Source organism: Caloenas nicobarica, chromosome 31 (assembly GCF_036013445.1).
Source record: "Caloenas nicobarica isolate bCalNic1 chromosome 31, bCalNic1.hap1, whole genome shotgun sequence".
Taxonomy (NCBI): Eukaryota; Metazoa; Chordata; class Aves; order Columbiformes; family Columbidae; genus Caloenas; species Caloenas nicobarica.
The window spans coordinates 466,574-494,211 of NC_088275.1; the positions used below are offsets into that span (position 1 = coordinate 466,574).

Below are 27,638 nucleotides of genomic sequence, written 5' to 3' on the forward strand. Positions count from 1 at the left end.
GGCTCGGCGCGGAGCGGCGCGGAGCGGAGCCCGCGGAGCCAGCGGAGTATCCGCGGCCCCTTCCCCGGCCCCTTGCCTGGCCGGGCCATGCTCTAGCGGTGCCGGTACCGAGCGGGGCGGCGGAGAGGGGTATCGGCCACCCCCCGCGCCCCCTGCCCGGAGCACGGCCGGGACGGGAGCATGCGGATCCTCTTCCTGTGCCTCCTGACTCTCGCTGATACCCACGGGCAAGGTAAGCAGCGGGTACCGAGCAGCGGGTACCGAGCAGCGGGTGGCGGCACCGGGTACCGGGCGGCGGCGGCGCGGGGCCGCCCGAAGTGCGTGTCCCAACTCCGCGGGCAGCGCTCCAGCCCCGGCTGGGCTCGGGCAGCGGCTCCGCTCCCGCCCGGTGCCGCCCGCCCTCGGCGGGGTACGCGCGGGTTCGGCCGGGGAACGAGGCCGCTTCGTCCCCCGGGAACCGGCGGTTCGGGCCGGGGTGGAGCGGAGGGGTCCCGCTGCCGTTGGGACGCCCCCGCTGTGGTTCGGGGATGCCGGGCAGGGTTCGGTCCCGAGGACCTAACGCCCGGGGGCTGCGACCCCGGGTCCAGTCCTGGTTGTGACCCCCTCTTATTGAGGGGTCCTGATGGAGCCGGGTCCTCTTCTCCCCACTCCGGGGCTGCGTCTGTTCCCCGCTTTGGGTCCTGTCGGGTGCCCCGGTTTGGGGTCAGGGTCTTGTCTCCCCATCCCAGTCCCGCGGGGGTCCCAGGGCCCGGTGCTGCCGGAGCTGGGGAGGCTGGAGGAGTCGGGGTATGGGGTGGGCCGCAGCAGCTGCATGGGGTAAGTTGTGGGTGTCGGGCAGGCAAGGGGACCCCAGCCCCGGCGTGGGGTCAGTAGGGTGCCCCAGCAGCGAGGACCCGGCCCTGAGCACCCCAGCTCCAAGGGGGCCCTAGGGCTGAGGGCAATGGGGGGGGGAAACATGTGGGGGCCCCAGCCCAGACGTGGCAACACTGGCGGGGAGCCAAGTGGGGATCTGCCGTCCGTCTGTCCATCTGTGGGGAGCAGCGGACATATCTCTAGGGGGCAGCCAGGACCCTCGGCTCCTGGCCCAGGCAGCCCTTGAGAGAGGGGCTGTGAGGGCCATGGGGCACCCTCTTCCCCTCACTTGCTTTACAGGGCTTGCTGCAAGCCAGGGGGGGCAACCTGAGCCCCCCTGCCAAATCCCCGCCTGACCCCCAAAGGGCTGCGCGATGCCCTCTCAGGGAAACTGAGGCACGGGACTTGCTCGGCCAAGGTCATGCAGAGCGAGAAGAGCAGAGCAGGGACAGCCCCGCTGCCCCATGGGCCTCCCCAAAGCTTGGCCTCCACGCGAGGGGCGCAGGGCAGCGCGCCGTGCGTGCGGCGAGCTCGCAGGGTCTCAGCCGGCTCGTCCCTCCGCGGCACAGGGCTGGAGCCGGGCAGCCCCTGCATGGCCTCCGGCTCCTTCCCTGCTGCAAAATCCAATCTAATTTTTAATTAAGGGGGCGGCGTTGCTAAGATGCCAGGAGGAGGGAAAAAAAAAAAAAAAAAGAGCCGACCCAGGGTTTAAAAGGAGTGTGCAAAGCTTCTTAGGGGGCCGGGGGGCCAGATCCCAGGCTCCCCCGCGCTGGGCTGGGGGAAGCGCCGCGGGGCTCCGCTGCCCTCCCAGGAACAAAAGCGCCCGCTCTCCCGCCCCAGTGCCATGTGGATCTCGTCGCGGAGAGGGGCCCAGCTCCGGCATCACCGTTTGGGTGGATGGAAGAGCCGGATGGTTGGGCCCGGGAGCTCCGGTGCAGCGGGGATGGGGGGGTCACATCCCTGGGTGAGGGACCCGTTTTCCCCTGGTCCCTCCCAAGGAGCCCCATCCCACTGCAGTCCCCACCAGCCAAGTTTTGCTCTCACCTCAGAGAGAAGCCTTGCTCGAAACGGGGTGTTGGGGGGTCCCACTGCTTTGGGGAGGCAGAACTTGGGGCTCCCCTTCCCCTGGAGCTGGGGAAGGGGTGCACACACGTGGGGGGCCGGTGCCATTCACATCGTTGCACACAAAGATGTTGAATGGGTTTCATCACTCTTCATTTCTCACTAAATAATTTTCTGTATCTTATCTAAATGAAACCCATTATTCTTCCCCCCGTTTCAATCACTTGCTGTGATTGCGCCTCAAATTGAAATATTTATTCATTTTCTGGGTGATTCTTCTTCTCTTTGTGAGGTTTTTTCTTTGTTTTTGTTTTTGTCTTTTTTTTTTTTTTTTTAATTCCACTCCCCTGCCCTTCCCCCTCAAAAGCATTGATTTTGAAAAGGTGGAGAGATAGGGGCTGCTGGAGTTGGGGGACAATGGGGGCTCGTGGACCCCCCCGACATGTGGCTCTGAGACCCGACATGCTCGCTGCACACCCCGGCTGAGCCTCGGGAGAGATGTCACCTCTGGGCACATCACCGCGGAGGGAGCAGGGGTGGCACGGGGTGGTTTGGAGGCCAGGACCGGTCCCTTTGCTGGGGGCTTTTTCAGGCCCCTGGGATGGTGGGATGGAGCTGGGATGGTGGGATGCGGCTCCTTCATCCCCGCTGCCAGCCCCAGATTTCCAGGGCAGGAGGGATGGTGCCAGGGCAAAGGGCCACCCTGGCTGGCCCAGATCCGGGCTACATCTGCCTGTGGCGGTTTGCCGAAGGGGGACGGGGGCAAAGGAAGGTCCCAGTGGTCCTGGCACAGCCGGGAAGGTGATGGCGACGGCGGTGCGCACCTGCCTGTCCTCTCTCTGGCAGAGCCGTGGCGGCTCGGCTCCCTGCGTGCCACCGGAGCCGTGATGTGGTTTGTAAGATGCCGGGTGTCTGCTACGGGGGGAATAAAAGCCCCTGGGAGATGCTCTGGGTGCAACGCGGTGGTGGGGGAGGACGGTGGCCCTCTGGAGCCGTCAGCATTCGGCGTCGTGCCCTCGCCGTGGGCAGAGGGGGGGGCTGGGGGCGTTTGGGGACGGGTGGCAGAGCCAGTGACCCCTGTGCTCTGCCTGATCCCCCGTGGGGTCCCTGAGCTTCCCTTGGGTGCTCACCTGGGGTGACCCCGCTGTCCCCTTGAGCGTGTGGTGCCCTGGGCCCAGAGCTGCTCTCCTGGAGGAGCTGATCTGGCTCCAGTGTGGCCTCACGGTGTCCAGCAGTGGGGTGGCCTCGGCCTCGCAGCGTGTCCCCTTACCCCCGATCCCAGGCGTCCCCTGTGTCCCCTCCAGGCAGGAGCCCAGGTCCCCACAATCACACCCAACACCCCTCTGTCCTCCTGTCCCCAAAACCCCGCACTGGATGGGACGGAGCCGCAGGGGTCACCAGTGGCGAGGGGCTCTGGGGGTGGGGGCTGACGCCCTCGGCCCTGCAGCCACCCTTCAGAAAACCATTTTGGTAACTGGGATCAGAGCTCGTGGGCGCTGGTGGGGTTTGCTGATGCTTTCCGCTTCCCCGGCACGGGAAGGGAGCGAAGCCCATTTGTCCCCCTGGTGACGCCTCCTCCATCTTTCCGCAGGGAGCGGGGGCTGAGAGGGGGTCGGGATCCTGCCCCGCTGCGGCGCCAGGGCCAAGGCAGCCCCCGGGGCCGGCAGGACGGGCTGTGCCGCCGCAGCCACCGCGCCGTGCCGGGACCTGCCTGGGCAGCCTGTGCCAGGGCTGAATCACCCGCTGCCGCGCCGGGGCCCGCTTTGCCGGCGGGGAGGCAGCCAGTCCGGCTGCGGAGCCCCCCGGCAGCATTCCCCGGCGCTGCCCGCACCGGCAGCATCCTGCCGGTGTTCTCCAGGACCCTGAACCTTCCGTCTGTCCGTCCGCAGTGACCTCTGGCAACGCAACTGTCCGGAGGTGAAATCGGGGTCATTGGGCACCTCTCTCCCACCAAGCAGAGCTGAGCGGCATTAATTACATTCCCGTCTGTTAATTCAGGATTGGTTTAATCCCAGACCAGCTTTTCTCCTGGCCTAGATCCTACCTGGGATCCCAGTGCCCGCGTTCACCGGGATGCGTGCCCGTCCCGCTGGGCACATCCCCAGGGTGCCGGAGCCAGCTCCAGTCGTGGGACCGCGGCACACGGTGGCTGCGCGGCCTCACTGCTCCGCTGCCACCATCTGTGGGTCCGTCCGTGTGTCCAGCAGACACACAGCTGCGTGGGCAACGCAGGGATTATAGCTAACTCTCCATAAAGATTCCCCTAATTGCTTGCCTTACCTCAGGTTTTATCATCAAAGCATCCGTTATTCCCTCTCTAGCCTCCTTTTCTTTTTATTATCTCTTAATTAATCACTCCAGCTTTCACACTTAGCAGATAATTACAGTCTCCCGGGCACAGAGCTCATTTTCATAACCTCCTGCTCCCAGCCAGGAGTGGGCACGGCGCGGGAAGGAGGCGGAGGGGGCCAAGGGACCATCCCGTGCTGGCAGCGTGACCCACGTCACTCCTGTCAGTGGCAGCGTGGCCGCCGTGTCACTCTCTGGATTGGCGAGCGGGCAGGGCTGGATACCAACCCAGATGCTCGGCGAGTAGCCCCCGGGTACCAGCCCAAAGCAGGGGATGCTCAGCAAGGAGCCCCCAGTATCATCCCAAATTGGGGGATGCTCGGCGAGGAGCCCCTGGGTACCATCCCAAATTGGGGGATGCTCAGCGAGGAGCCCCCAGTATCATCCCAAATTGGGGGATGCTCGGCGAGGAGCCCCTGGGTACCATCCCAAATTGGGGGATGCTCGGCGAGGAGCCCCCAGTATCATCCCAAATTGGGGGATGCTCGGCGAGGAGCCCCTGGGTACCATCCCAAATTGGGGGATGCTCGGCGAGGAGCCCCCAGTATCATCCCAAATTGGGGGATGCTCAGCGAGGAGCCCCTGGGTACCATCCCAAATTGGGGGATGCTCGGCGAGGAGCCCCTGGGTACCATCCCAAATTGGGGGATGCTCAGCGAGGAGCCCCCAGTATCATCCCAAATTGGGGGATGCTCAGCGAGGAGCCCCTGGGTACCATCCCAAACTGAGGGATGCTCAGCGAGGAGCCCCCAGTATCATCCCAAATTGGGGGATGCTCGGTCAGGAGCCCCTGGGTACCATCCCAAATTAGGGGATGCTCGGTCAGGAGCCCCCGGTATCATCCCAGAAGGGGGGATGCTCGGCCAGGAGCGGGGCCAGCAACCAGCAGGGTTAAGGATATCTGGAAAAGGGACAGGGCTCTCGTCCGGGATCCAGCCTGCGCTTCGCTGGGACGTGTCTGTCGGGGCCGGGAGCTGGAAAGCAAGCTCTTTTCCACCCACCCGCCGTGGAAGTCCCGTCAGCGTGGCATCGGATGTGGTGCAGCCGGTGACGCCAGGCCCCGGTGCCGGGCTGGATCTGGCGAACCCGGGGTAGTTGCTGTGAGGGGATGGCGGGAAGGAGAGATTTAAAGAGCAAAGGCACTTGGGGAAGGCGCCGGGAAGGGAAAAAGGGGGAGAGAGGCCTTTTCTGCAAGGGCTGGGACATAAAGGGCTGCCAGTGCTGCCATGGCAACGGGTGGATTATGATCCAAATGGAAATGAAAATAAGGGGCGGGGGGGGGAAGCAGAAGAGTGGAGTAAAGGAGGAGGGAAGGAAAAACAACTTTTATTTCCAATCAGAGAGCGGTTGTGTGCCTTGGAGGGGTTGCCATAGGAACAGCAAAGAAAAGGAGCGGGTAAAGCGTGCGTGCGGGCGTGCAAGGGAGCGTGCGGGCGTGCAAGGGAGCGTGCGGGCGTGCAAGGCCGTGCGAGGGAGCCGGGGGGTGTGCGAGGGCGTGCGTGGGCATCCGAAGGTGTGCAAGAGAGCGTGCAAGGGTGTGCATGTGGGTGTGCAAAGGAGCGTGCGAGTGTGCCAGGGAGCACATGGGTGTGCAAGGGGGGGGTGTTGCTGCAGCGGGGTGATGCAGAGGAGGGGGGGTGAAGGCTGCAGCCCCCTCGCGGGGGTTTCCCCGTGCAAACACCTTGGCCCGTCACACCGGGGGCACCCGCTGAGCCCCGTCCTGTGGGAGGTGCAGGATTGGGGAGGCATCCAGGCTGTGCCCACCCCCCAGGTCACCTCTGAGCATCCTCGTGGACGCTGAGCGGGTCCCTGCCGGGCTCCCCGGGTACAAGGACGAAGGGGACAGGTCTGGGTACCAGGTGCTGGCTCCCATCGCTCCCCCAGGCAGAGCAGGACCCTCGTAGCCCCTCGCAGGGACAGCTCGGGGGGGGCTCAAGCCGCCTCCTCTCTCGCTTCCTCCCTTCCCTTTTTGCTTTTTATTAAAAAAAAAAAAAAAAAAAAAAAAAAAAAAAGAGACGACCTTTCAAGTGGATTTGATTTAACATAATAGTTTTAAACATTCAAGAGGGGATTTCCCATCCTGCGCTGCTGCCAGCCCTGGTTCAGGGTGTGCAGAGCTCCATCCTGTGTCCTGGGGAGCGCTGGGGGTGCTGAGCCCCCCCTCGCTGGGGCTGTGGAGGCATCACGGAGGCTGGGGATGGGCTGGGGGGCACTGCGTGCTGCGGGGCGCTGTGTTCAGCTGGGCAGGGTTCCCTGGGGCCAAGGACGAGGCAGGAGAGTGGCAGTGGGGAAACTGAGGCACAAAGCGCTTTGCTTTCCCCATCGATGTGGGCCCAGGCTCTCCGGCCGGCTCTGCGCACAGCGGCGTTGGCCCAAAAAGCTGAGGGGCAGCAAGAAGCGACTCCCAGAGTGCCCCCCAGCCCCTTCCCTGGGGTGGCAGACCCGACCGCTGCGGGCCAGGCGTGGGGAGCTGAGGGTTAAGCTCTGGCTTTTCTTTCTCTCCCTCATCTTCCAGAGAGCCTTGGCAGGAAATTCCTCAAATTCCAGGCTTGTGGGATCATTGCTGGGCTCTGACCGCAGGAGCGGAGCGGGAGCCAGGGCTGCTCCCTCCAGCTCCAGCTTCCCCTGCTGCAGCATTTGCAGAGCCCCAAGGGCAGGAAGGGCTGTGCCCCCCCCCCCCAAAAAAAAAAAACAGGGTCACCTCACTGGGGTGCAACCGGTCCCCCCTAAAGCCAGAGACATGACGCTCATAACCCCCCGAGCCGCAGGGACCCCAGCACCCAGTTTGGGGTGATCAAGCCGGTGTAGGGGCTACCGGGCACAAACTTCCAAGGGACCCCCCCAGATATCCTGGGTGGGTCCCTGGGGGACATGAGAGCCCCAAATCCTGGTGGGGGAAACGGGGCTGGTTTGGGGTGTGACGTGGCAGCAGGAGGGGGAGGCGTGGGGAGCCCGTGGGTCCCCAGTGGGGTGGGCAGCTCTTGGGGGACTCCCGCTCTGATGGGTCCCCTCCAAACCTGCTGCCAACCGTGCCAGGGTGGTGACTCCACGTGCGGGCACGAGCGGGGAGGAAGGAGCTGGAATTCCTGCCCATATTCTCCTCTCGGGAGCGGAGGGGGAAGGGAGCGCCCAGGCAGGGGGGCTCTGGGGTGCCCAGCACATTTGGGGCCCAGCCAGAGGGGGACACCAACCTGCACCCCATCCCCAGCAATATTTTTTTTTTTTTTCCTCTTCAAGCCCGTTTCCTTCTCCATTTGGCTTTTCTTAAACACCGTTTCCTGGGGATCGAAACAAGCTGTCACCAGCTCCCTCGGAGACGTCGAATCCAACCTCATCCCGTTACCGATCCTCGCGGCACCACCTTCACCGGTCGGGACTCGAGCTGCCCACGGGGAAACTGAGGCACGGCGGGGGGCGCGCGCAGCCCGTGGCACACGCGGTCCCTGCCCCTAACGAGGCCGGGGCTCGTCGGAGCGGGGCCGGCTCTGACACATCCCATTCCACACGTTGGGACGCGAGGCCCAGATCGGAGCCGCGTGCTCACAGCTGCTTGTCCCGATTCAATGTGAATGATAATCCCATTATTAAGAGATGTCTCATTAAGACATCTGTAACGAGCGCGCTTACCAGCAGCTTGGTGGAAGGATGCCAGCACTGTTTCAATATTTTTTTTTCCCCTTCATTAATGATTAGGGATTTTTATTTTTTTTTTCCCCCTCTTTTTCCCAAAGAAGCGCTCCCTTCCCCCGCCTCTGCACGCACACACAAACAAAAGTCTTAATTAGACATTGTTCCTAACAGGGATATTACACAAATTAATTAAACTCAAGCCAATAAACAGCACTGCTCCATAATTCTGACAGCCCCAGAAATGAAGGGGAAATAATAAGGGGAGCTCCGCCAGTTCCTTCTGTCTGCCGGGGGTGTGGGGAGGGTGCCCGGACGCCTGGGTTCCCCATGGGGCTCAGGCCTGGTCTGTCCTGGGGACCCGTCCCTATGGGGAGCTGGGAGATGTGGGGCGTCCCTGGGGCCGTGGGTGGGGGGCGGCTGCAGGGAGGGGTGGGCTGACCCTGAGAAACCCGGGTGGGAGCAACATCTGGAGCGTCCCGCACATCTGCAGCCCAGGCCTTTGTTTGGCAGCGGTGCAAAGGGCAGCGCCGGGGGGTGAGGAGGAGGAGGAGGAGGAGGAGGATTGGGGTGCAAAGGCGGCTCCAATCTGCGCCCTCCCCACTTCTGTGGAGCCTCTGAGCACCGAAGATGCAGCTTGACCCTGGGACCCCAGCAGGGACCCCACACCCCAAGCGATGGGAGACCGAAGGAGCTTGTTTAGGAGTGCACACGGCTGCACACACGTGTGCACACACACAGCCTGCGCTCGCGCTGCCGGCTCTTACAGACACACAGCTATTCACGTGCAAGCGCATGGACGGTGTGTGCACACGCGTGTGCATGTGCTCACGCGGCTGATGTGCAAGCACACGTGCACTCGTGTGCAAGCACACAGCTGGTGCACTCGCGCACGCGTGCACACGTGCTCCGTTGCAAGCACGCAGCTGGCGAGCAAACACACGTGCACTCGCAAGCAAGCACATGGCTGGTGTGCAAAAACACACACACGCCTGTGCAAGCACGCGGCTGGTGCACGCACACATGTACACGTGTGCTCCATTGCAAGCACGCAGCTGGCGAGCGAACACACGTGCACTCGCAAGCAAGCACATGGCTGGTGTGCAAAAACACACACACGCCTGTGCAAGCACGCGGCTGGTGCACGCACACATGTACACGTGTGCTCCATTGCAAGCACACAGCTGGCGTGCACGCGCACACACGCAGACACGCTCTTGGGCAAGCACACACCTGGTGCACGCACACCAACACGCTCACACACACCGCCATGCGTGCACACCGCTGGCGTGTGTCCCCATGTCACCCTGCTCCAGCCCCTCACACCCCTTGCCTGGTGTGTCCCGGCCCCCCATTCCTCCCACCATCCCCCCGTGCCCCCCGCACCGGGACTGAGCGCTTTGTCTTTCTGCCTGGCTGCCCCTTTTCACAGCCACCAACGGCCGCAGAGGGGGGACGAGTTTTGTCACCGACGTGCAGTGGCCGATGGCTCCTTCCCCACCGCGGGGCAGGGGGAAGGGAGACAAAGAGCCCCGATGCCCGCCCCCCCCGGACCCCCACACATGGCCTTGGGAACACACACCGAGCCCCATGGGACAGCAGTGTCACCAAGGGGTTCCCATGGGGCAGCAATGAGGGGGTCCCAGCCCCTGCGATTCTTCCCCCCCCAGCCTGGCTCGTTTGCCATATCTCACTACAGCAATTCATTTATTTTCTTCTCTATTTTCTCCCTCTGCCCAGCGCCGGTTTATATTTTATTGGCATCTTTGCAGCGCTGAAAGTAATGTAATTACGAGGGGAATTTATATGTTGTTTCGTAAGTCGGGAGTTCATTTTTTTTATATTATTATTATTAGGTGGGGAATATTTAAGGCTCCTCGGGAAGGAAAAATAGAACCCAATTCCACCACGTCATCTCCCCCGGTATTTATGCCTCTTCCCAACGAGATTTTAATTGAAAACTGTTTTGCATGGGCCCCGCGTTGCGGATTTTTACCCTGCCTCTAATTACAACCTGGTGCCTGGGCCCATCTTCCCTTCACCGTGTGCCCTGCCTGGTGGCAAAAGGCAAGAGATGCGAGTGGAAAATTTGAGAGTGGGTCGGGAAACGCGGGGCGGCCCCTGGACGTCATGCCGGTGGCAAAGGGGACAGCGTTTCCCTTGGGATCCCCATCTCTCCTTTCCCCGTGCCTCAGTTTCCCCAGGAGGATGGCCAGCATTTCCTGGGAACCATGGCAACCTGAGGATGCTGCCCGGGGAGCGGTACCCGGGGTCCCCAGGACTGTCCCCACGGCTGCGGGCTGAGATTGATGGGGTCCGACACGGAGGTGCCGGCATGGCACGGTGACACCGGCTCCTTGCCCAGAGGATAATTGAGGTGGAATATTTGATCGGTCAGGAAATGGGCTGCTCAATTTGTTGTGAGATTGGTGTCAGCAGAGATGGCGGCCGGGCTGGGAAATGAGAAAATCGTGAGGTTGCGAGTGGAGTCGGTGCCGCGGTGGGGGACGCGGCACGGTGTTTTGCTGGGGACACGGAGGGACGGCAGAGCTGGGGTCACCGCGGGCGCTTTGGTGGCACAGGGGGACGGGGAGCCAGCCCTGGAGCCCCGGCGCCCATGGGCGCCCATCCCACATCCCGGTGTCCCCGGGGTTACCGTACCGGGGTGACACGGCCAAGGTGACCCCAGCCGGGGCGCGGGGAGGTGGTGGGGACCCAGCGCTGCCGAAAGCGGGTGGGGAGGAGAGGCGGCGGGGCTGGGGGAGGGAAACCAATCTCCTCCTCATTTGTTTTTATAATTTTGCCTTTTAAAAAATGAAAATAACTGGAGCATCCTTTCCCCGGAGAGCTTCGCTACCACCGGCTTCAGGAACGGGGAGCGGAGGGGGGAGGCGCAGAGCGCCCCCCCAGCACCCTGCCGGCCTGCGGGGACACTGGGGATGCTCGAGTGTCCCCAGCCATGGGGAGGGATATGCAGCCCTGGGGGAAACTGAGGCAGGGTGCAGCCATAGGGGTCCGTGGGCGGTTTGTGGGGGCTCCCATGCCCCCCACACCTGGTTCCTCCCCTGGTGGGGGTAGGTTGGGTTAAAACAGCTTCGCTTCTGCCACCACTGTCACATGTGGGGACGTAACGGGGTCAAACGCAGCGGCAGTTGGGGACGCTCGGCCGGTGAAGGGACCCCGCCATGCTGGCGGGGGGGCCGGGCTGGATGCAGCCCCGTCCCGGTGCCTCCCGAGCCCGAGTGCTGGGCGCTCGCCAGCGATGCGCCGGCGTCATATGATGGTGGTGAAATACTTTCCGTTCCTGCCGGGCCAGGGAGGACCCGCCAGCGCCGGGAGCCGAGCCAGGGCACGGGGTCCAGAGGAAGCCGCGGCGGGGACGGGGACGGGGACGGGGACAGGGATGGGGACAACCACCGCCAAGGATGCTGGCGTGGCGGGGATGCTGCCAGCTCTGCGCATCACCGGGGAGTGGCTGCGGGATTTAATTAACGAGGAATTAAAGGATAGTAATATTCAATTAATGTCAATCAGAGCAGGATTATAGGAGATTTTTGTCAACTGGGGTCGTTTTTCACAAGGATGCGCAGGGGGGCCAATGATGAAGCTGGGAGGGGACAAAGCTTCCAGCCCAAATGGTGCGGGACAGGTTGGGCTGCCGGTACCGCCGGTGTCACCGTCCCAGGGGCTGCTCCGGCTCTGCCACCCACCATCCAGCCCCGGTAGCGTTAAAAAACCGAGCGGAAGGAGAAGCAAATCGAAGCGGGCATTGAGTGACTGCGAACATGGAGCGGAAGCGGCTTCTCCTGCCAAGCTGCTCTGCGAGCGCGCGGCTCGGCCAGCGCTGTCGTGCCGGGGTAATCGCCACGAAGGAGGCTCATAAATTGTTGATGGCAACAGGGACCTTCTCAAGCAAATATTAATTTAGTGGCTGGGAGCTGCGGGGGGGGACGGCCACTGCGGGGGTCTCCGTCCTGCCAGGGCCAGCGGTGAGCTAGGGGTGCTGCGGGAGAGGGGCGGGGGCACCCCCAAAGCAAGGACCCCACTGGGGACCCTCACTGGAGCTGTGTCCCAGGGAAGGGGTGACCAGGAGCTCCACTCCCCATCCCTGGGGTCAGGATGTGGCCCCATTGCAACCCCGGGACCCCCAGGAACGCTCAGGGCGGGGGGTCACCAGCCTCACAGCCGCCCCCACCAGCCACCCCCATCCCCGCACCGAGACGTGGCCGGGTTTAGCTGAAAGACCCAAATTGCTGGAGCCTAAAATAGCCCCCGCTGGCGGGGGGAGCGTGGGGATGTGCCAGCGCCGATCACGTCTCGGTGCCGACACATCCTCGGGCGAGCGCGGCACAGCGCTGCCCGCGCCCGGCAGGATGGGACCCCGCGGGGGCTGCGGCCCCGTCCCCAGCAGGACCCGTCAGCGGGACACGGTGCTGCCGGCCGGCGCTGAGCTCAGCCCGCTCCGTGCCTCAGTTTCCCCATGCACAGGTCTGCAGGGTCCCCTCCGTCACCAGCTCCGGTCGGGCCGTCTGTGGCACTTGCACTTTTTTCCGTCCCATTGCCTCGCGCCGGGTGCTGAGTGGCTCGGGGAGCTGGCGCCGGAGCCGTGACAGCGCTGGGGACAGGGACAGGAACAGGAGCGATGTCCTGGCCGCAGCCTCATCCCACCCTCCTCGCCCATCATCGCTCCCTTTCTGCTCTGCCAGGCAGGGCCACAAGAAGCCAAATCCTCTTTTCTCTCCTGCAGAATAAAACCAGTGGAGGGTTGTTGTTTTGGGTTTTTTTTTTTTCCCCTCCCTGTCTATTTTTTTTCAATATAAATAGAAGCGAACAACTTGGGAAGAGGAAGGGGGAAAAGGCTTAAATTTAAAAGCAGCAAGAAGAGGAAGGGGAGGAGGGAGAGAGATAAAATAATAATAAAAAAAAAAAAAAACCTCTAGCGCGGAGAGATTTAGCTCCATCTGAAAGCTGTCAGCGCGAATAAAAAGCTTTTCTTTGAACCCTGAGTTTAATAGCGAGTGGAGAGAGAGGGAGATTGGAGCAGCAGCCCCAGGGCTTAATCAGCCCTTCGCTTGATAAATAGAGGGAGACAGGGCAGGGAGTGGGGCTGCCTGCCCCCCCGGCCCCTGCGCCCCCTGGCCGGCCCCACACCCGGGGGGAACCGGCGGGACCAGTGGGGACACGGGCAGGGCCCACGGGGACCCACGTCTGCCCGTGCACACTCGTGCAAGCATGTGCATTCCTGTGCACACGTACACAACCCGTGTGCTCGGGCACGTTCCCGTGCACATGTGTGTTCCCATGCACACATGCGCGTTCCCATTCCCATGCACACGTGTGTTTCCATGCACACCTGCGTATGTTCCATGCAAACACGCATGATCCACGCACGCATGCACGTGTTCCCATGCAAACATGTGTGATCCACACACACATGCACATTCCCATGCACACGCGGGTATGCTTCCGTGCACATGGGCACAATCTCATGCACACTTGCATGTGTCCCCATGCAAACATGCATGATCCATGCACACATGCATGTGTCCCCATGCAAACATGCATGATCCATGCACACTTGCATGTGTCCCCATGCAAACATGCATGATCCATGCACACATGCATGTGTCCCCATGCAAACGTGCATGATCCATGCACACATGCATGTGTCCCCATGCAAACATGCATGATCCATGCACACATGCATGTGTCCCCATGCCCATAGGCGTGTTCCCATGCACACGTGCATTTTCACGTGCACACATGCATGTGTTCTCATGCGAACATGCATGATCCACACACACACACACATACGCATTCCCATGCACGCATATGTGTTCCCATGCACATGGGCACAATCTCAGGCACGCTTGCCTGGGTTCCCATGTGAACGTGCATTTCCCCACGCACACACGCATGATCCACGCACACATGCACGTCCCCATGCACACTTGCGTGTACTCTGACACGCGCATATTCCTATGCACAATCCACGTACACATGCATGTGTACCCACCCCACACATGCTGCACGCACACTCAAACCCCGTGCCCGCCGCGGGGTCAGGAGCGGGTGGGCTCGGCCATGCCGAGGTGCCAACACTTCCCGGGGGGCGGCGATGCCAAGGGGGCACCCGGTGCCATTGAAACTTCCATCCGTTGGGCAGTTGCTCGTCTCCTCAGCACAACATCGAGGCCCCGCGACATGGAAAGACTTTCAGCGCTTGCTGTGCCGCAACAATCGCTCGGCACGCAGCCTCCCCCGTGCCCGCTGGCCCCGTATCACCCTCCTCCAGACTAAACAGCCCTTTGCCCGGCAGGACAGGCAGCGCAGGCGGTTGCGTGATGGGGGGAGACGTTCAAGTTCATCCCTTGGGACGCCCGGCGAAGCCCCTTCGCAGAGGGGAGAGCAAGGGAAGGAGGCAGGAGCCGGCAGCACAGCGCTGTGCATCATGTGCTGGCGGCTGCCCCGCTCTGACAACCACCACGAGCGGCCGCTGGCGACCCGCCACCTCGGCTGGCGCCCAGGGGGTGGCACCGGCAGCGGCACCCATGCATCCCTGCCACAGGGAACCGCTGCGTCGGGTGCTGGGGTGCAGGAGGTGCTGCCGAGGAGTGTTTTGGTGCTTGGGGATGGGCATGGGGAGGCTGGTGGCAGTTGTGTCCCTTCCGCACCGGCTGGGTACCAGCTGGGTACCACGGGCATCCCCGCCGTGGCGGGGCCCTCATCCTGCCTGGGAAGGGGCAGCTGCTGCGCCGGTGGCTCGCAGCTGAAATACGGGTTATCTGCAGCCAGGATCAGCAGCCAAATTGGGGTTTGGAGGTGGAAAACCCCCGCGGTGGGGACGCTGGCACAGCCCAGGGAGTGCAGAGCATCCCAAGCGGGCAGCTCCTCGCTGCCGCTGCAGGGACCGTCGTCACCTTCATCCGGCAAAAGCATCACCAGCCCGGTGCTGTGGCAGCCGGGGCCAGGCCGGCGCTGCCCGTCGGTCTCCCCACGCTGTCTGGCAGGCGGCCGGGGCTGCCTGCGCTTCTCGCCCCCCGTCTCGCTCCCCCTTCCCCGGCTCTGATCTTCCCTCACGCCCACCTGTCTCCAGGCACCTTCCTCTTTGATCTCCGCTCTGCTTTTTATTTCCCCCTCCGCTCGGCCCCCCCATTCCTGCTCCATCCCTCCCCTCCTCCCCCCACCTCTCCCACTCGCTCCTTCCCTTTATCTGCCTCTTTCTCTGCATCCCTGCTCTGTCACCCCTCCCGGGGGGCCATGGGGACAGGCAGGCATGGGCTGGGGCTGGGGGGGGTGACATGAGGCCCCCTCGGGTTGGCCGGGAGCAGTGACTGTCCCCAAATCACTGCCACAGGCCCCCAGTGTGCAGGGAGTGGTGCTGCAAGGCCTGTTTGTGGGGGGCCCTGTTGCACTGGGGCGCCCTGTCATGGGAATCCTGGGGTGCCTGATCTGGGTGTATTCCCTCCCAGGGGTCCCTGGATACCCCCTCCTGGGGTTCCTGGGGTGCCCCATCCTGGAGATCCCGGAGTGCCCGAGCCAGGGATACTGGGGTACCCTGGGGTGCCATGTCCCACCAATCCTGGGGTGGCACATCCCAGCAATCCCGCGATACCAGGTCCCAGGGATCTTCGGGTGCCTCATCCAGGGGTACCCCATCCCAAGGATCCCGAGGTGCCCCATTCTGGAGATCCTGGGGTGCCACGTCCCGGTGATCCCAGTGTAGCCCATCCCACCAGTCCTGGGGTGTCACATCCTAGCAATCCTGGGGTACCAGCTCGCGGGGATGCTGGGGTGCCCCATCCTGGGGTTTTGGGGATACCCGGTGCTGTCGATGTACCTGTTGGCACAGCCCGGCGATGCCGTGTGGATCACAGGGTCGCGCCAGCTCCAGCCGTGCGGGTTGCTGCACCGCACCCCGTGCCAGCACCCATGGGCGGGTGCCAAGGTGCTGGTGGCAGATCAGTCCCCTGCACAGGGCACGGTGAGGAGGGTGTCAGGGACCAGCGCATCCTGTCCCCCCTCGGCAGGGACAGGCAGCCTGGCTGGGCTCTGGCACCGTGGCGTCCCCAGGGCTGGTGCGGCAGCGGGGGTGCCGGGATGGCAGCAGCCCAGGCTGCGTCGCAGGGATTTGGGGAGCTGGTGGGGGATTTGTGTGCAGGATCAAAGGCAGGAGGGAGCCCGGAGCCCCCGGCTCTCTGGGGACACAGCACAAGCTGGGGACAAACTTGGAGTTCCTGAGCTGTGGCTGTGCCCAGCGTGGCCGTGGCGAGGGCACGGGGCACCCTGTGAGCAGCGCAGCCATGCCGTGCCAGACCCAGCCAGGCCATGCACACAGAGCCCATGCTGGGGACTTAGTGGCTTCATTATCTGCAGCTGGCTCATCCCCTGAAGGGATTTCTGCTTCCCCATCTCCCTCACCATGGCAGAAATCGTTTGAATATTTCAGAAAAAAGGCTTTCAAGGGTGAAAATCGCAGGGGGAGAGGTGGCTCCTCCGCCAAGATGCACCTCTCCCTGCAGCCCTCCCGGGGTCCTGGTCCCCGTCCCCTGTCCCATGGCTGGTGGCACATGCGTGTGTCAGGCACACACGTGTGTCAGGCACGCCAGCGCTGGCGCGCCCCCTGCCTCCCCCCGCCACGTCCTGGTCGATACTCACCGGCCGCGTGACGGGGACCGTGCCGGGGCGTCGAGATCAATCCCGCGGCACTGGAGCCACCGGCATGACGGAGCACCGGGAGCTGCCGGCACAGCTGCCGGCCTGCTGGGCACCATCGGCCCTCGCCGATCCCCCTCCTCTGTCCGCAGCGGCGCAGACCCGGTTTGTGGAGGAGCCGGAGGACCAGACGGTGGTGGCCGGCCAGAGGATCGTCCTCTCCTGCGTGGTGCTCAATTACTCCGGGATCGTGCAATGGACCAAAGACGGCCTCGCCCTGGGCATGGGACAGGGGCTCAAAGGTACCCGCAGGGTGGCGGTGGCTCTGGGGACATCACCGTGCGGGGCAGGGGCTGTCACCACACGGGGGGCTCTTGGGTGTTACGTCTCCCACAGCACCACTTTCCCCTGGCCCATTTCTCAGCTCCTTGTGCAGTGTCCCAAGCTGGTGCCATGTGCCCGGGCAGCGAAGCGCCGGCTGTGGCTGGGGACCTGCGCTCTGCACCTTCCTGAACACGCTGGGGTCCCTGCACACACTGGGGTCCCTGCACACATCGGGGTCCCTGTATGCACCAGGGTCCCCGTGTGTGCTGAGCATCCCACGTGCACCGGGAATCCCACATGCACCAGGTCCCCGCCAGCTGCCCGTGTCCCCGCTGGGGCTGGCAGCAGGCGCAGGCAGAGCCCTGCAAGCAGCAGCACTCGGCTCCGCTCCGGCTGTACCAAAACAGGCAGGAGCTGCTTCTCCATGAGCAGGGGGTTCCCTTCTGCGCTGGCCGCTCCTCCCTGGGAAAGGAGCCCTGAAACGTCCCCCAACCCTGGAGAGTTTGGGTCCACTCTGTCCCCTCCGTGCTGTCCCCACAGCCTGGCCGCGCTACCGCATCGTGGGCACGGCCGACTCAGGCCAGTACAACCTGGAGATCACCAACGCCGAGCTCTCCGATGACGCCGTGTACGAGTGCCAGGCCACCGAGGCTGCACTGCGGTCGCGCCGCGCCAAGCTCACCGTGCTGAGTAAGGAGCCAGCCCCGCACCACGCCTTGTGTCCCTCACTGCACCCCATGTCCCCAGCCGCACACCATGTCCACACTGCACCCCATGTCCCCACTGCACCCCGTGTCCCCCACTGCAGCCTATGTCCCTGACCACATCCCATGTCCCCAAGTGCAACCCGTGTCCCCCTCTGTACCCCATGTCCCTCGCCGTACCCGATGTCCCCAACTGCACTCCACGTCCCTCACCGCACCCAATGTTCCCAACTGCACTCCATGTCCCTCACCGCACCCAATGTCCCCAACTGCACTCCACGTCCCTCACCGCACTCCGTGTCCCCAACCACACTCCATGTTCCCCACCGTACCCCACGTCCCCCACCGTACCCCATGTCCCCACCCCACGTCCCCCACCTCGCCCGTGTCCCCCGGGCCACCGCAGGCTGGCAGGCGCGGGAAGGGCTGTCACTGCTTGCGCCGCTGCCTCCCGCTTCCCGCCGGCAGCCTGGATGTGCCATTATCTTTAATGCCTTAATCTATATTCACGCCATGGCTGAGTTACGGGACCTACGAGTGCAGTAACTTTGATTTCCCTGACTTTTGTGTCTTGTAAAAAAAAAAAAAAAAAAGGAAAGAAGATGCCGGAGCCCCAGTGGAAATGTTGCATGAATGGGGTTTAGGGGCGGATTTCTTGCTTTTCTTAATGTTTTTTTCCCTTTTTCTCCTTCTTCCCCTGGCATTGAAATTCCCATTCGAAAGACGGGAGATAAAAGGCGCGCGAGCGGGAGATGTGGCTGGGGTACTAAGCAGCGCGGCCGTCCCTGAGCCACAGCCGCTGGAGAAGCGTCTCCTGGTGCTGCCGGGCAGGGAGGGTCCCCGGGGACCCCCTGACTCGAAGGGGCTGCGTTTGGCCTTGGGGGGGCTGGGAGTCAGTGGGAACAGCCCCGTCCTGGCCTCCCCGGGGTCTTTGGGGTGTCACTGCAGGGCTGGGGGTGCCCGGGATCCCCTCCATCCCCTGCCAAGCTCAGGGGTCCCCTACTCAGTGTGGGGCTCAGCTGGGGGGGGGGTCCCCCAGGCAGCACAAACCTCCCCCCAAACCCCATTTTCCAAGCCCCAATGTCAGGGGCACCTGGGGACCAGCCACCATGCCGGCTCAGCCCTCCTGCTGCGGCCGCTGCCGGTACAGTGGCTCCTTCCCAACGCCAAACAGTGCCATTACCTCTCCCGAGAGCCCAGCCCTGAGAAATCAGGAACAGGGCTTTAGCTCCTGATCCAAAAGGGGATTAACACCGAGACGGCGCTGGCCCCGTTAGTGCTGCGCTGTCAAACACTGCCCACAGAGATCTGCCCCCACTGTCCTTAATCACCTGCCTGTTATCAAAGCAGCATCGATTTCTCAGCGTCACGTGGCCCGGAGTGGGTTTGCCTGTGCCGGAGCCCCAGCTCTGGGCACCCACCCGGTGTCCCCTCTGCAGTCCCCCCCGAGGACCCCACCATCGACGGAGCCCCCGAGATCCTGCTGCGCGCGGGGACACCCTACAACCTGACGTGCCGGGCACGCAGCGCCAAACCGGCGGCCACTATCGTCTGGTACCGCGATGGGCTCCAGCAGGACGGAGCCGTCACCACCACGGTATGGGGACACGCCAGGGACACGAATCCATCCCCTCCACCCCGCACTGTGCCTCGGTGTCCCCAGCGCGGCACTGGGAGCCAACGGGGACCATCCCCTCTCCTCGGTAGGAGGTGTTGGCCGACGGCAAGCGGGAGACAACCACCAGCCTGCTCGCCATCAACCCCACCGACCTCGACATCGGGCGCATGTTCTCCTGCCGCAGCACCAACGATGCCGTCCCAGCGGGCAAGGAGACCTTTGTCAAGCTCAACGTTCACCGTAAGTTGGTGTCGGGGGCGGAGGGGACGATCCCTGCATGGGGGGAGGTGGCACAAGGGTGCAGCTGGGAGCTGGGGTGTCGTGGGGTGCCTGGGGGACCCCAGCCCATGGTTGGAGCCTGGAGCCGGGGGTTTTCACTCGAGTGGGTGCCTGGAGGCGAGCGGCTGCGCTGGGACTTGGTGGTGAACACCGACCTCCAGTGGCTGCTGTGGGAACGCTCCTGGCACCCACTGCTGGCACCCATGGCGGGCAGGGATGCGGGGTGTTCGTGGTGGGCGGAGATAAGGGGTGCCCGCACTAGGATGGGATACCAGGTGCCTAAGGCACACGCTCCCGCCAGGCAGAGGTGTTGGGTGCCCATGGCGAGCACCCACAGTACGCAAGGATGCTGGACACCCACAGCACACGCCCACAGTGGAGAGGGATGCTGGGTACCCACTACACGCACCAACACCAGGCAAGGATATGGGGTGCCCATGGGAGCACCCATGCAGGACAGGGATGCCAGGTGCCCACAACAGGAAGGGGTGCTGGGTACCCGGGACACACACCCACACTGGAAGGGGATACTGGGTGCCCACAGCGAGCACCCACACCAGGCAGGGATGTTTGGTACCCACAGCATGCACCCACACTGGGAAGGGATGCTGGGCACCCACACCAGTAAGGAATGCTGGGTCCACATGGCAAGCACCCACACCAGTAAGGGATACGGGGTGCCCATGTGAGCACCCATGCTGGGCAGAAATGCTGGGTGCGCACAACGGGAAGGGATGCTGAGTGCCTACAACAAACACCCACACCAGAATGGGATACTGGGTGCCCATGCAAGCACCCACACCAGTAACGGATATGGAGTGCCCATGTGAGCACCCATGTTGGGCAAGGATGCCGGGCATCCACACTGTGCAGGGATGCTGGGTCTCCACGGCAAGCACCCACACCAGTAAGGGATACAGGGTGGCCATGGCAAGCACCCACACTGGAGTGGGATGCTGGGTGCCCATGGTGAGCACCCACACCTGGCAGGGATACCGGGTGCCAACAATGGGCAAGGATGCTGGGTGCCCACAGCAGGCAGAGATTCCAGGCACTCACCATGGGTGGGGACATTCCCACACCGAGCACTGCAGCTTTTGGGATCTCCTGTGTCCCGGGTGCTACGTGGGGAGGGGGCGACGGGGGCAGAGAGGTCTCCCTGTGTCCCCTCCACCACACCGAGCCCATGCCAGCGCCTGTGACAGCTCTATCCGCCCTCCCACAGATCCCCCGACCGTCACTCTGTCCATCCAGCCCCAGACGGTGCAGGAGGGGGAGAGGGTCGTGTTCACCTGCATGGCAACCGCCAACCCTGAGATCAAAGGCTACAGGTGAGGGTCATCCCCCCACCTCCCGGCTTGGTTTCAGCATCATATGGGGATCAAGGTGGGGGGTCTCAGGGGCCCCTGAACGCACCCACCTCAGGGTTCTGCCCCCCTCCAGGTGGGCCAAGGGGGGGGTGATCATCGAGGACGCCAAGGAGAACCGGTACGACACGCAGGTGGATTACACCTTCTTCACGGAGCCCGTCTCCTGTGAAGTGCACAACGACATCGGCAGCACCAACGTCAGCACGCTGGTGGACGTGCACTGTGAGTGGGGCAGCATCCGTGTCCCCCCGGCACCCCCGGGCTGCTGCTGCCCCCCCAGCACTGCCCTTTCACCCTCTTCCCCTCCCTCCTCCAGTTGCCCCTCGGATCGTGGTGGACCCCAAACCCACGGTCACAGACATCGGCTCCGACGTGACGCTGACGTGCGTGTGGTCCGGCAACCCGCCGCTGACCCTCACCTGGACCAAAAAGGAGTCCAACATGGTAGGGTGGGGTGGCCGAGCTGGGGGGCGGTTCCAGGGGGGGGTCCCGTACCCTCTCCCTAATGCCCCCACGGTGTTTGCACCCAGGTCCTGAGCAACAGCAACCAGCTGTACCTGAAATCCGTCACCCAGGCTGATGCGGGGCAGTACATCTGCAAAGCCATCGTCCCCCGCATCGGCGTGGGCGAGCGCGAGGTCACCCTCTTTGTCAACGGTGAGTGTCCCCCCTGTCCCATGAACGTCCACCGACCCCCCCCAGCACCAGATCCTGACCCAGGACACAGGTTGTGATGCCTGTGATGAGCAATGCCTGCAGCGCGGTATGTCCCCCCCGCCAAGCGGGGTTTCGGTAAAGCCCCGCTCACCTCCCGCAGGACCCCCCATCATCTCGAGCGAGGCCGTGCAGTACGCCGTGCGTGGGGACCGCGGCAAGGTGGAGTGTTTCATCGGCAGCACACCGCCCCCGGACCGCATCGTGAGTGCCGGGGGTGCCGGGAGGGGTTCTGGGGCCACGGCCGAGCCATGGGTGATGACACAGCCCCCTCTCCCCCCACCCCGGTGGGGCCAGGCATGGGCCTGGAAGGAGAACATTTTGGAGGCAGGGACGCTGGAGCGGTACACGGTGGAGCGGACGAACACGGGCAGCGGGGTCCTCTCCACCCTCACCATCAACAACGTCATGGATGCCGACTTCCAGACGCGCTACAACTGCACGGCCTGGAACAGCTTCGGGCCAGGCACCGCCATCATCCAGCTGGAGGAGAAAGGTAGAGCCAGCGCTGTGCCGGGCACGCCGGGGAGCCCGGCTGGGTCTCAGGGCTGCAGCGAGGGTGGGGACCCTCCTGCTGCAGCCACCCCCTGGCAGTGTCTCTGTCCCCTGTCCCCAGCTAACGTGTCTCCATCTCCTGTAGAGGTGTTACCTGTGGGCATCATCGCCGGGGCCACCATCGGGGCCAGCATCCTCGTCATCAGCTTCCTCGTCACGCTCGCCTGCGTCCTTTACCGGCGCCGGAAAGGAAGTGAGTGGGGGACAGATCGGGGTCTGTGACTGTGGCAGAGGGGACCGTGGGTGGGAGGATGCTGCCCATGGCGAGGGGACCTCCCGGGCTGTGCCCCCGCCGTGTCACCTCCATCCCTGGTCCCATGTGTCCCCAGGCCGCAAGGACGTCACCCTGCGCAAGCTGGACATAAAGGTGGAGACGGTGAACAGGGAGCCCCTGACGCTGCACACAGACCGTGAGGAGGACACAGCCAGCGTGTCCACGGCCACCCGTGTCATGAAGGCCATCTACTCGGTAGGGGACACCCCACGCTGCGGGGGGTCACCCTGGAGCATCTGCACCAGGGTGGATGGAACCGGGGAGCAACGAGCGCGTCTCTCCTGTCCTTTCTTGCAGTCGTTCAAGGATGATGTGGATTTGAAGCAGGACCTTCGCTGTGACACCATCGACACCCGCGAGGAGTACGAGCTCAAGGTCTGGTGATGGTCCTGGGGCGTGTGGGGCATAAACAAGAGGCAGGTCCTGGTTTTAGAATCAGAGAATTGTTTTGGTTGGAAAAGACCTTTAAGATCAAGTCCACCCATTACCCCACCCCTGGCACTGCCCCAGGTCCCTAAGAACCTCATGTCCGTCTGTCCAACCCCTCCAGGGATGGTGACTCCAGCACTGCCCTGGGCAGCCTGTTCCAATGCCCCACAGCCCTTTGGGGAAGAAATTGTTCCCCACATCCAACCTCAACCTCCCCTGGTGCAACTTGAGGCTGTATTGTCCAGGGTCAGGTGGCTGCAGGCTGCTCAACGGGTAGCTGGGACTCAGGGGGATCAGCACATCCTCCCATCACCCCCTCTCCTCGCAGGACCCCACCAATGGCTACTACAACGTCCGTGCCCACGAGGACCGGCCATCCTCCCGCACCGTCCTCTACGCCGACTATCGCAACCCCGGCCCGGCGCGCTACGACACCCGCCCCCCCTCCCGCCTGTCCCACTCCAGCGGCTATGCCCAGCTCAGCACCTACAGCCGCGGCCCCACGTCCGACTACAACGCCGAGGTGGCCCCGGGCCCCGGCCCCGCTCCCGGCACGGCGGGCGGCGAGACGGCGAGCCAGCTCTCCTATGAGAACTACGGGGGTCACGCCGCCTTCCCAGCCAGTGCCGGTTATGCCACCTACCGCCTGGGGTACGGGCAGCCCCCCGGGCTGGAGCGGGCGCCCTACGATGCCTACGACCCCATGGGCAAGTACCCCAGTGCCACCCGCTTCTCCTACACCTCCCAGCACTCGGACTACGGGCAGCGCTTCCAGCAGCGGATGCAGACGCACGTCTAGGGTGGGCAGGGGGGGCAGTGCGGGCCGGGGGAGCACAGGTACCTCACGACTGTCCCCTGATATTCAGGGGCTCATCCTGACCCTCCGGCCCCACTGGACTCCCCGTGCTGTGCCACCAACCCCAACGGGGACGTCCCTGAGTCTCTTCGAGCTTCCACTCATCCTGTTTGTTTCTTTCGGTACCTTCCTGGAGGAGGAGGAGGGCTGGGGGGTGCAGGCGCCTGTCGGGGCCGACTCTGCAACCCCTGGACCCTCCACCCCAAGTTCCACAGGGCCAAATCCATCCCCAATGGGTCCCCAGCGCCCACCTCTGTCCCCAGCAGGACGGGGGGTGGCACATGAGCTGCCCCCAGACCATCTGCATCCCAGCAGACCCCACGCGGGGGTGCTATATGTGCTATATACATTTGTGCACATATACGCAACACCGGGTTTTTGTGTTGTCCCAAAAAAGCCCCGTCCCAGCCCGTTCCCATTCCCTGTGCCTTGATTTTGGGGACAGCCCCCGTGGGGGGGCCGGCTCCCCCCTTTCCCGTCCATCCCATTGGCCCCCACACCCACCCTGGGGGTGTCGGGACCAGCCAGCTCAGAGCAGCGTGACCCTGGTGTCCCCGTGTCCCCCCCCATGCGCACACTCATACCGAGGGGACAGGTGGGGGGGGTATCAGTCTCACCGCTGGTGTGGGGGTGCAGGGGGGTCCCCTTATGAATGTATATACAGGTATATATGTAGGGGGGCCACCAGCAAGTGTTACAGCTTCTCACCCTCCTGGCATGCACCCCCCCCCAGTTTGGTAAATGTTTTGGGACTGGGAGCACTGGGCAGCCGGGGGGGGGCCGGTTTTGCTGCTGCAGCGATGCCGCTGGTTTGGGAGCTGGGGAACGGAGCGGGGTGTGATGAGTTTTGTGGGAGGGGTGGAGACGCGGAGTGGGATTTTTGCCTGGGGGGGCCCTGGGTCCCCCAGGATCAGGTACGAAACATCCCTGTCCCATCGAGCGCAACCCCCACGCCCCCTTTCCAGCTGCCACAGGTACGATTTGGGGGGGCTGCTGGGAAGGGGCTGGGGGGGCCATGCTGCTGACACAGCCCCAGTGGCACAGCCTGGGGTGGGGGGTCCCTGTGGCCCCCCTTTTTCCCCTTGGCCCCCCCAGAGGTACTGTCAGGATGGGCCAAACCCCGGAAGGTGCTGAGCCCTCGCCCAGCCTGACCCCCCCTGCTGCAGGACCTCGTGCCATTTGCAATGGTGCCTGATTTAACCCTCCTCCTCCTCTGCCCACATCATGTATGTCCCCCACCAGGGACAACCCCATTTTTGGGGGGGTTCCACCCCAGGTGCTGCACCCTCATGTCAATAGCAATAGCCAGCCCGGGGGGGGGGCTTGCGAATCAAAGCCGAAGCTTTAATTAAAACTCCCCCTGTCCCAGGGTGGGAATAGGGCCCCCCCAGGCCACAGCTGAGCCCCCCGACACCGGGCAAGAGGGTCCCTCCCCCAGCACAGGCTGGTTTAGACCCCTAGAGACACGTATCTGTGACCCCCCCTGCCCCAACCTCCCATTTTTTATTTGTCATTTTCCTTTTTTTTTAAAATATTATGTACTATATTTTTAGTCTTAAACACGATATATTATATATATTTAATTTTTTTATATATATATATAAATATAAATGTTCAAAAAAAGGGGCCGTATGTCGTCTTTGTTCTGCATGATGGGCGTGGGGGCGAGCAACCGCACCATGGGACAGAGCAGCTCTGCAAGGTGCTGGGGGACACGGCCAGCGGGGTTGGGGCCACGGGGGCAACACCTGAACCGCAGGCAACATTTGCAGGGGGACAGGGGGGTCCCCTGGCCCTGTGGACCCCAACCCAGCGGCCAAGACGGGGGGGGGACAGGATTTTCTATTTAATTTTTTTTCCCTGCAAACGGGCTCGTTTAATGATTTTGTTTCCCTCCAAACACAGCTCGTTATTCGGCACTTTTCCACGCCCGGTTTATTATGCATGAACCAGGCGATTTGCCCACTGCTCCTCGGGACACATCTTTAAAACAAAACAAAACAAAAAAAAAAAAGGTGCTTTGTCATTTTTAATGGTTTTTAGTGGAGCAGGCGGGTGGAAGCGCAGCGAGCTGGGTGGCTGGACACGGAGGAAGCACAGACATTAAGTTTCTTCTCCGTTCATAACCCCAACACCGCCACACAAGCCAAGGCAGCAGCTTCAAAGAGACGCACTCAGCAGCGAAATCCGGGCCCCGGGGGGGTCCTTTTTCCCAGGAAACAACCCCCTCTCCTCACCAGCCAGATAATTTATTCCCGAGGTGGATCCGCATTTATTCCCCGAGATGGCTCCGTGTTTATTCCCCACGACGGCGGCAGCAGCTCAGAAATCCCTCCCTGGTTCTTCCTCCCCGTTTCGCTTCCCCTGCAGCCTTGGGGGAAAATTTGGGGTGGGCCACCTCATTTTTAATTTATTTCCATCCTCATATGCCCATTCTCCTCTCCATGTGACATCAAGGCGGGCAGCAAGCGAGGTGAAACCCCTGCCCTCGTTCTGGCGTTCGGACCGACACACACTCACCCTCAGGTGTCAGGATTTTTTTCCCGAATCTGCAGCAAAAACACCAGGCAGGCAAAAATCACAACTCCGCAGTGTTTTACTTATCAGGAGCTTGTTTACCGGTGGTACCGACAGCCGCAATTTAAGTCCGAGTCACCCTGACAGCTGCAGCAGGTTGGGAAAAAATAAATAAATTTTAAAAAGATTCCTTCAAGAAAACTGTAATTTGTCTCTCGGAGCCCAACGCCCGATAATAACACGCTGTAACCAAACCGAGATATGACTCCCGGCCCTCCCCGCACTGCCGGCTGTCAGGCTGGAATTTAATCTTCCAGCCCCTCCGCTACCCGGCCTGGTGATAAAATATAATTTGATTCCGTCCTTAATAAATCAGGAGCTCTTGGAGAGAAAAAAGACAGAGGGAGGGTTGAGGTTTCCCCGGGTCTGTCTGCATAGCAGGATGGGAAATGGTGGGGTTAACGCCAGCGCCCCGGGGCAAGTGGGTGAAGGCCGCAGAGGCAGCGACGTGCTGCCCACGGGCCTCAGTTTCCCCCACCTCGGCCTCCCCTACTCCAGCCTCCCCGTGCCTCAGCTCCCCCTCTGCCCCAGTTTCCCCCCCTCCCCAGGGCTCTGGCTGGGCCAGGTCCCTGCTCAGCACCAGGGCCAAACCACAGGACAGTGTGACACAACCACAGCGGCCGCCCCTCCAGCCACGACCCCGCAGGGTCCCCCGGCCAGGCTGGCTGCGGGGGGCGACTGAGGGGGCGAGACCAGCCTCAGCGCCCGGCCTCAGCCCTCGCACCTCCAGGGCAGCCGCCCCGGCCCCTTCTCCCCGGCCCCGCCCGGCCCGGCCCTCCCGCACCGCCCCCGGCCCGCCCGGCACTGCGGCAGCCGCCCCTCAGCGGGTCTATTTATAGCCTCGGGAATCCCGCGAGACTCGCACGGCGCTGCCGTCAGGTGAGAACGAGGCCTGTGGGCGGGGCTTGGCTGCCGCTCCGTGCGTCATCACTCGGCGCCAGTGAGGCGGGGCGGTGGGGGGTGTCCGGTTGGGGCCTGGAGGAAGCGCCGGGGGTCCCGGGCAGGTTGTCGCTTGGGCCGGGGGTGGAGGGGACCTTGGTAGGGCCTGGGGACACTGGGCTGAGGGGGGCTGGGGGCGGTGGGGGCCTGAGGCTGAGGAGAACCAAAGCTGGGGGGCACTGGGGCCTTGGGGGGTCGGCTGCCCCCATAGCTCAAGTGCTGGATTCTGCACCTGGGACATACAAGCCTGGCTGTAGATAGAGACTGGGGGTCGAGATGCTGGAGAGCAGCTCTGCGGAGAGGGATCTGGGGGTTCTGGTCGATGGCAGGTTGAATGGGAGGCAACAGTGTCCCTGGAGGCAAGAGGGCCCTGTGTCCTGGTGCCTCCAGCACAGCACGGCCAGCCGGGCAGGGAGGGGATTGTCCCGCTCTGCTCTGCGCTGGGGCGGCCTCA

The 27,638-nt window shown here is 63.1% G+C and overlaps 1 protein-coding gene across 1 annotated transcript; it reads left to right on the forward strand.

Moving 5' to 3' along the window:
* Nucleotides 1-25,294, forward strand: KIRREL1 (kirre like nephrin family adhesion molecule 1). The gene is made up of 15 exons (XM_065653789.1): nucleotides 1-232; nucleotides 16,698-16,847; nucleotides 17,410-17,559; nucleotides 19,013-19,170; nucleotides 19,281-19,431; nucleotides 20,696-20,801; nucleotides 20,914-21,062; nucleotides 21,157-21,284; nucleotides 21,371-21,497; nucleotides 21,658-21,758; nucleotides 21,852-22,050; nucleotides 22,195-22,302; nucleotides 22,439-22,578; nucleotides 22,681-22,758; nucleotides 23,141-25,294. Exons 1-15 carry the CDS (start codon nucleotides 181-183, stop codon nucleotides 23,609-23,611), a joined length of 2,268 nt encoding a protein of 755 aa, XP_065509861.1. The 5' UTR covers nucleotides 1-180; the 3' UTR covers nucleotides 23,612-25,294.
* The last annotated feature ends 2,344 nt before the right edge of the window (nucleotides 25,295-27,638 follow it).

What these genes read in the sequence shown, in the direction of transcription:
- KIRREL1 (XM_065653789.1), top strand. Translation starts at nt 181, where the DNA reads ATGCGGATCCTCTTCCTGTGCCTCCTGACTCTCGCTGATACCCACGGG. An exon ending in TCATGAAGGCCATCTACTCG is followed by an intron (nt 22,579 to 22,680) that starts GTAGGGGACACC and finishes CCTTTCTTGCAG; the next exon opens with TCGTTCAAGGATGATGTGGA. An exon ending in GCGAGGAGTACGAGCTCAAG is followed by an intron (nt 22,759 to 23,140) that starts GTCTGGTGATGG and finishes CTCTCCTCGCAG; the next exon opens with GACCCCACCAATGGCTACTA.